This window comes from Pteropus vampyrus, unplaced genomic scaffold (assembly GCF_000151845.1).
Source record: "Pteropus vampyrus isolate Shadow unplaced genomic scaffold, Pvam_2.0 Scaffold50, whole genome shotgun sequence".
Lineage (NCBI taxonomy): Eukaryota > Metazoa > Chordata > Mammalia > Chiroptera > Pteropodidae > Pteropus > Pteropus vampyrus.
In genome coordinates, this window is record NW_011888831.1 from 5,331,403 (window position 1) to 5,340,197 (window position 8,795).

Below are 8,795 nucleotides of genomic sequence, written 5' to 3' on the forward strand. Positions count from 1 at the left end.
CCTAAGTCACCCAGGGCCAGTTGACAGACAGCTAGGGACAGTCCCTATAGCCCAGAGCCCACCGACATTATCCGCACTAGCCAGTCCTAAGCTGTTTCCCTGCCCTGCCTTCCTTTCTCTTGGAAAACACAATCCAAGCTCTGGGCCACACTTTCCCATGCTCCTTCTGCCTCCTAACCAAACCTGGTGCTTCCCCCATGTGGCCCTGTGTGGTGTAGCATGTCCTCTTCTCTTGGAGACTATAAGTAATAAAACCTTTCAGTGGCATTAGCCTCTCCATGTCAGTCACCTCTACAAATTAAATCCTGGTACCGCTGAGACACCCAGCTTAAAAACCTCAGACACCTTTCAGCATGAAGCCCGAGTCCTGACCTGACACCTGGGGCTTCCCAAGGCTGGATCCCAGCCTCCATGCTCCACTTGATATCCCACGTCACCCCATCCTACATCCTCCACCTCAGCCTCATGGTGTTTTTCCCTGGTCTCTAACAAGCCATCCCTTCTCAGTCGGTGTCCCCTCCTCCTCCAATTTTCCAAGTTTATATTTTATAAAGAACCCCTTCCCTTTTATTAACTGCTAATATGCTGAAGTCTCGGTTCCAATGCCATCCTCAGACTCCACAGCTGGAATTCATTTCTGCAGTATTTTTTTTACCCACTAGATTTGCAAAATTGTAACAGTGGCTCATAGCCAGTGTTGTGACAGTGTGGGGGATCAGTGTCTCTCACACACTGCTGGTGGGAACAGAATCGGATGCAACATTTTCAGAGGTAAATCTGGCAATTAAATGCACAAGACCTTTGCCCTAGACATCTCACTTGTGGGGAATCTACCAGAGAGAAGAAATATGAGTGTGGCGATGTTTATTGCAGACATGCCAGTTAAGAGTAAATAAAGAACCAGAAACAATCTAAATACCTAAATACATTGTTGTGCAGCCAAGCAGCAGAACAGGATGCAGCTGTTAAAAAGAATCTGACAGACCCAAAGAGCCCATAGATGCATTGGTAAGTGAAAAGCTTAAATTGCAAAACAGCGCATGTAGTCTAATCTCATCAAAATACACACACGCATGCGTGTGCACACAAGTATTAGCAAAGAGGAATCTACAAGAATACACTTCAAACTGTTATCAGTGAGGGTGGGCGATGATCAGTTTTACTCTATATACTTTGGTATTATAAGCTTTTCTTATCATAAGCCAGGGTTATACCGGAGATTAGAAAAAGATTATGTTAAAAAAAATGTTATTAAAAAAGTAAGTCACTGTCTACAGCCATGCGACAGGATCGGGCATGCTGAACACGCCCGATCCTGTCTGATCTTGGAAGCTAAGCAGGGTCGGGCCTGGTTAGTACTTGGATGGGAGACTACCTAGAAAGACCAGGTGTTGTAATCATAAAAAGAAAAAAAAAAAGGTAAATCATTGCTTCTTCTGTGATTCAGAGAACGACACCATTGTGCCTCTCCAGTGACTCTCATCATACTGCGTCACACACTGTGTTCAGTAGTGGGCATGTCTGCCTTATCCACCGGACAAGGAACTCTATGAGGCAGGCCTCTGGCACAGCTCTGGAGCCAGCAGCCAGTGGAGCTCCGTAAGCAATGATGTGATCGAGCAGAAGGCCATGTCTGTACACCTGGGGCAGGAGGGAGGGCACAAAGCCTGCCAGCTCCCAGGACCAGGTGAGAAACATGCATGCAGGATGCCCCTGGGGTGGGGATGGTTAGCAGTGTCAGATGGGGAAACAGGCTCCACTGAGGCTGAGTCGGGCAATCAGGAAAAGGATATCTGTGCTAGTTAGGCTGCTCCCTCTGGGTGGATGCACCCCAGTCAGATCCTCACTCCCAAACACCCCTGGGGTTATCACTATGGTCTTTATCATCCATAGTTAAAGGAGAGATATCTGAGTTGAAAAGATCCTTAGAGGCCATCTGGCCATGCAGTCCTCAACAATCATTTGTGAAGCACCTATTTATTACGTGCCAAGTACTAGAGACATAGAAATGAATAAAACAGCCCCTCACTAGAGTTTGGATCATAGTGGGAAAAGGAGAAAGCTGACCATGCAATTAATTCAGTACAGATAAAGCAAAGAAAATAGGCAAACAATCAGGAACCAGAAAACAGGGCACCCAACCCAGATTACGGTGGGGGGACATCAGGGAAGGTAAGGCCTAAGCTGAGCCTGGATGGGTGAGGAAGAGACCAGGCCAATCAACCAAGTCCCTTGATGCCCTTCTTGCCATTCATAGAGAAGGCTCCTCCTAGGTGCTTTCTTCTAGCCAGTTTTAAAATATATAAGAATTCGAGGCTATACATTTTCCTCTAAATAGAGCTTTGGCTATATCCCATTGTTTTGATATGGAATGTTCTCATTTTTAATGCAGTTTTAAACAGTTTACAGTTTCCATTTTGATTTCCTCCTTACTCTCAAAGTTTTACCTTTCCAGGCATATACTTAACTATATTCTAGTTGTTGATATCTAAGTTTACTGTACTGTGGTCGAACATGACCAGTAAGCTATCAATTTTTTAAAAAAATTTGAGATTCTGTTGCAGCCTAATGCATGTTAAATGTTCGTTCACATGTGTTTGACAAGAATGTCAATTCTCCGTTAGAGTACATCTTCTGTGCAGTTTTTAGATCGAGTGCATTAATTGTGATATTCAAGGCCCCTCTCTCCTTAGTATTTGCCTATTTGATCTGTCAGTTTCTGAGAGGCCCCCCAGCTTCTCTCGTACATGTCCTGCTTTTCCTCAAGGAGGCCTTCTTCTATTGCTTCCCTTTTCTGCAGTTTAACATACACTATTTTCCAGGAAATTTCCCATAAGTGACCCCAGTAAATTCTGAGCACTGACTCCTTTGGCTTGCCCTCCATCTGCTCAGTGCTAATCTGCCACGGTCAGTCTTTCCCTCAGCTTGCATATGCTCCCAGCCCTTACAACTTCCCCTCCCCCCACCTCTCCAGCGTACCCAGTTCAAAGGGCCCTAATAAAAACAGTCATCCTCCCAGCTCAGATGCCAGGCTCTGCTCACCTCCTTCTGGATTTCACTCTTGAGGGCGGAGATTTTCATTTTCATGTCCTCCAGCTCGTGGTCTGGGAAGGGGTGCACATGGGGGCTGGCCTCGGACTCCTCGGGGGATGGAAACACGAGGTCAGCCAGGGGGATGTACCATTTGCAGTCATATTGCTGGTGCTTCCTGCAAACAAGCCAGAAGAAGACATAAGCCAGAAGGAACTTGGCTTTTTAAGCCTGAACTCCTAGAACCAATAAATAACCTAAACGGATTACTGAGAACTTGTCACAGACGAGAATGAGCCCTTGTCCTTGAGAAGCCCAATCAAGAAACACACACGTGGAGTAATGATGGTCAGGTTCTAGGGTCAGGCAGCAGTGAGGACTGTGGGCCTTGGCCTCGCCAGTCTCCTGGTCTCATACAACTGATGTTTTCAAACATCTCAAACCTCTAGGATAGGAGCAAAAGTGGGCTCACACTTTCCTATTCCTCATCCCACACTCTCCCCTCCCTTCCAGCCTATCTATACTTAGCTCATATTCATTATCCTTTAGGCTAGAGATGGAATACAGATATTATTTTGAATGCCAATGACCCACAGAAGTTGCTGGGTTGAGGATTATGAAGCCACATTCAAGCCTAGTGGGAAACAGTGCTATGGTTTATTAGTAATGTCTGCCATGGGCAAAGGACTTAAGACATAGGTTTGTTTGCTTATGATTGCCATCTCTGCCTTAGAATTGTCTCAAACCTAGTTCCAGGGAGTCATCCCCTTTACTGAAGCACATAATAACCTCTCCTCTCACTTGCCCTAGGACTCAGGTTTGCACCTCTCATTCCGGTCCCTTAGAGTTTCAGTGAGCATATGAATTGTCTCCCCTGGACTATAAGCTAGTGTACTTGGCACGCAGGAGGTGGAAGAATGGGGGATGAATATTAAATAACCTTTCTGCTCATGGCACAGAGCAGACCCACATCACTAAGTATAGAGATGGAGGTGAAAAGAAGCTTTCGAGTCAGATTAAGGTTCAAATCCCACCATGTCCACTTCTAGTTGTGCGACTGTGGGCAACTTATTTAGCTTTTCTAAGTCTTTTCTCTCATCTGTGAGATGGGGATAATAATACCTACTTTGTAGAGTTGTTAGGAAGATTAGAAATGATATATTCAAAGCATTTGTCATGGCACCTGGCGTGGCAGAAGCACTCAATAAACGATAGCAGATTTAATGAATATTCACTCACTTGCAGTTAGCAAAAATGTAGAGATGTCAAATAAAAGGAGAATGCTTAAGTAAATTATAGCATATCCACTTGTAACATCACGCAGGAAAGTAAAATGATGATTATGAAGATTAGGCAGCAACAGGGAAAATGCTTATGACGTGAAATGGAAAAAGCAGAGCCCCAAATTGGGTATTCACTCTGATTACAAGTACGTGAAAAAAAAAACATAAGAACATTAAAAAAAAACTAGAAGGAAATATAGCAGCAGGAGACTGATGCTTATGTTCGGGTGGGTGATGGGTTTTTGTCTGTAATTTGGTTATATTATCTTATAATTAAAAACATGATTTATTTTTAGAAAAAGGCTTTATGTCGTAAAATAAAATTAATTAATACGTTTTTAAAAAGGAAAAGAAATGCAGATTGCCCCGGGTGGTTGAGGGATTCCACAGGAGGCAGAATCTAGCTGCCCTCCACCTTGACCACCCTGGACGGCTGCACACTCACCCCACAGAGGTCTTCTTTAGCTTGGCACACAGGAGGACGTCTGTAAAGAGGAAGACGTGCCGCAGCTTCCGGGAGCCCTCCGACACTTCCACCAGGAAGCCGTCCTTCACCAGCTGCCGCGTCTAAGGGAGATGGCACACCCGCCCACCTGCTCAGGGGGAGTCAGCCCAGGGCCCAGCCTACACTGGGGGCACCATCCAGTTGGGAGTTGGGCTGCAGGAAGGGTCCATAATGCCTGGTGGTTAAGAACACTGGCTTTGGGGTCACATGGACACAGGCTCAAATCCAGACTCTGCCACTTCCCAGTTGTGATCTTAGGCAAGTTCCCTGACCTCTCTGAGTCTCAATTCTACCATCTGTAAAATGGGGATAATGATGTCTGCCCACAGGAAGGATTCATCAAGATGGTATATGTAAAACAGCACATCATGTGACCAACGAATGGTAGCTTTACATTTTTCTGCAGCTCTCAACAGCTCCCGCCTCGATGGACCCTAGTTCAGGATGACTTAGTTATGCTACCCTGGGGCATAAACACTCCTTACCCCAATCCCACCCTAGAACCTCCTCCACAACCCTAAGAAATTGATCAAGTTCCCAGACCTGTTGACGCTACCTCTGAGTGACTTTTTCAACCACTACCAGGCCCTACGCTACCCTCTGTGGAGCTATACTGTGTCCTGGGGAACCTGCAACCATTTCTAACCTGGGTGCTGGATAGTCAAGAACACTATTCTATGCAAAACTTCCAGTTTCCTCTTTGCCACCAGAGGCAGCAGGCTCCCTGGGGCTGTCACAATTTGTCCCATTACTCTCTGCGTATATTAGATAATATGTGACCCACATATGCTACAATTGTAGGTGAGCATATTGAACGTATATAATTAAAATGATCAGAAAGTGATAGTGCTCTAAGCCCTCTAGAAACTTTTCTCTGAGTCAAATGACCTAGTGACATTCCAGGGTTTGCAAACAAGGGCTGGGAGCTGCATGCAGATAGCTCTCTGTGCCTATTAGTCACTCTCCAGACCCTGTTCCTCATTACTTCCCTCCCCAGGAGACACTGAGACTTGTAAACGTAACAAAGGAGCATAAACCCAGCCGACCTTCATTCCTAACCACTTAATTACCTCTCCTGGACAGGAAGCACTGTATGTGGGCCAGGCTGCTGACCCACGCAGGTAACTGTCCCTCTGATTCTTCAAATTGCTTCCCTTCACTGGGGCACCGCTACCCTTCCACCAAGAAAGGTCCCCAGGGAACTGGAGCTGCTGTACCATATCTAGGAACCCACCTGGGACATTCCAGCAGCCTGGCTGCCTCAGCCACCCTCCCCAGCAGCCTTTCCTGCTGTGGGGCTCACTCCCTCGCTCCTCCCACCTGCTCATGAAGGCTGATGAGAGGCAGCTCAGAGCTCAGGTTTCCTCAGACTACAGAGCTCCCTTAGACTGAGCCATTATCTTCCAGGGGACCCTGAGGGCATCTTACTGCCCAGAGAGGGGTGTTTGCATTAGAAAATGAGGTAGCCAGCACCTCCCCCTGGTATGGGGGACAGCGCATGGAGCTTGCAGATAGATAACCCCAGCTAAAGAATCCAATTCTGCACTTATGGCCAAGAGACCTTGTGCCAGACCGGGAGACTCTACAGGCCTCAGTTTCCTCTTAAGCTTTAATAAACTATTACGAAGACTAATGAGACACTGGCTTGAAGCTGTCAGCCCAGGGCCTGAAGGCCTTTCTTTGGCTGAGAATGAGAGATCAGAGCTGGAGAGGCACAAGGCACAGGGCAGCGGTGCCTGTGCATGCAGGAGAGCAGGGATGGGTGATCTGGTCCACTGTACCCTCCTCAGCCTGGGAGTGAGGCTGTGCTGGGTCCTGAGCTCACCTCCCCTTTGGGAGTTGTGACTGCAGTCCGGCGGGGGTCAATGTCCTCATTGATGCTGGACAAGAAGTTCTGGGAGATGCGGAGGGCATCCTGTAGCAGCGGATAGTCTGGGTGGTCTACAGGTGTGTGCTTCAGCAGGTCCTGGAAGGGTTGTGGTGGTAAGTTGAGGGGAGTGGTTCTGGGGCTCAATGAGAAGATAGTGTGAAGCACTCAATTCCTATTATAAGAATTCTAAGTGGGGCACTCAGGGATGCACACTCTAATCTGGTCATGCCTGCAAAATCTGAACTAAAAATGAGGGTCGGTGAAGCAGGGGTGAGGGCAGTGGTGCCCCTTTATTTCTGTTGCAGTCATTACTCACTGCCCCGCCCCCCTCCATCCCAAGGAAAGAGAGCCAGGTGGAGTCTCATCTCACCAAGCAGCTGTGAGAGATACCCCTCAACCCAACCCACAGCTGCTCCAAGGACACTGGAGACCATTAGGCAAGGGATGGGGAGGCAGGAAGTGCCTGCCTCCTAGGGAGCATTTGGCCAAATGTCAAGTTTAGTAGCCAGCTATATTTAGGCCCTGGCCCCGTTGGCATGGTTACCACAGGCTAGGCAGGCGCAGTTGGGGCCCGAAGACCCTCTGCTCGGTTTCCCAAATGGGCTTTTCTCAGTAACACCAGCACCTCCCCACCCTGGGCTCAGTCTCTCACCGAATTCCTGACCCGTCCCTGGACATTCGGGGTTGACACTCACATGCAGGACCAGGGTGCTCCTGGTCACTCGGTCAATGGGCTTGTAGAGCAGAGCTGTTGGGGAGGGCAGGAAGGAGACAGGACAAATGAAATACGGGAGCAGCTCGAAACTTTAGGGACCAGCCTCACTCCTCCACACGGACACCCACTTGCGAGACACCCATCCACAAGCGGGTTCCACAGCAACCTGCACCCCCATTCTCACCCCAGGGCAGGCCAGACAACACGAACAGGCACACGTGCAGTCCTGGCAGCCTGGGCGCCCTCCCACCTGCCCCCTTAACTTGTCTCCCACCAGACATGATTTCTTCGAGGACCGTCCCCTGGCCTGACCAGGCTCAGAGCTAATGCAGATGCTCCTCTGTACCCCTCACCCTGAATCACACAGCTACACCTAGCCTTACCCTGTAGAGCTCCAGCACATTCCAGGTCACATCTGGAACCCCAGAATGTGGCAAGGAGATACACTGTTTTTCCAGGGAAGGCTGCTCCCCCGTTTTTGATCACTCTCATACTTTGCTGTTCCAAGGCCTGGCACCAACACCTGGGAATGGCGGGCTTCAATGTGACCCACATAGCCTTGTCTCCACGAGAAGACCCCTCTCCACAACCACAAAACCTCAGACAAAATAGGACAGGAGGAGGAGGGGAGGCCAGCTCTCCACAGAAAGGCTCTGCTTTCAAACAAGTGAGAGCCGAAGGGGCAAAGATTTCCTGAAAAAATTCAGGTGGGGCCTCTGGGAGCCCTGAAGAGGCTGGGAAAATGCAAGCTCAGCAGGGCCTCCATTCACCACACCCCTTGGTGACCAAGACACCAAATGAGGATTGCTGGCATTCAGCAGGGACAGTTGGGAGTGGCAGCTGGCCGACCAACACTTCCAAACAAAGCTGCTGATAAGCAGCTGTGCCCTGCCTCTCCCAACATGGGTGGGTCAGCCTCAGTCTTGCACCTGGACGCCTCTGCCCATGGGGTCGTGACCTCTCCCTTCCTGCCATAGGAGCAATAAGAGGCAGGAGCAATAAGAGGCAGGAGCAATAAGAGGTCTGAGAGGAGGCCCCTAGATAGGGTGTCCCATTGGACCAGGTTGTGACAGGTCTGAGAACTGACACTCATCCCTAGTCAGCCCCGAACCCAAAAGTCCCCCGACGCCCTAGATATAAATACTCCATGCAATGCTAAGCAGACCCTTTGGGGACAATCTGCTGGCTGTGGAGAAGACAATCTCAGTGGTGTGCCATGAGCCTTATCTGCAGTCTTTGCTTGGCTGCCCATTAAAATCACTGGGGAAGCTCTTAAAAGATACAGCTGCCTGCTCCCCTCTTTTCACCCCATCAGCTAAATCCCAGCCTCTGCCTGGTAGAACCTGGGTATCAGCATTTTTAAAAAGCTCCTTTGCTGATTCTGATATGTAG

General features: G+C 48.7%; 1 protein-coding gene across 1 annotated transcript in view; it reads right to left on the reverse strand.

The window, feature by feature from the left end:
• The window catches only part of ABR (active BCR-related), a 183,969-nt gene that overhangs the window by 44,633 nt on the left and 130,541 nt on the right, over nt 1–8,795 (reverse strand). Inside the window, exons 10-12 of the mRNA XM_011359903.2 lie at nt 6,644–6,784; nt 4,759–4,880; nt 3,043–3,208 (exon numbers count right to left, since the gene is read on the reverse strand). Coding sequence (XP_011358205.2) covers nt 3,043–3,208; nt 4,759–4,880; nt 6,644–6,784 — 429 coding nt within the window. The remainder of the gene's footprint in view (nt 1–3,042; nt 3,209–4,758; nt 4,881–6,643; nt 6,785–8,795) is intronic.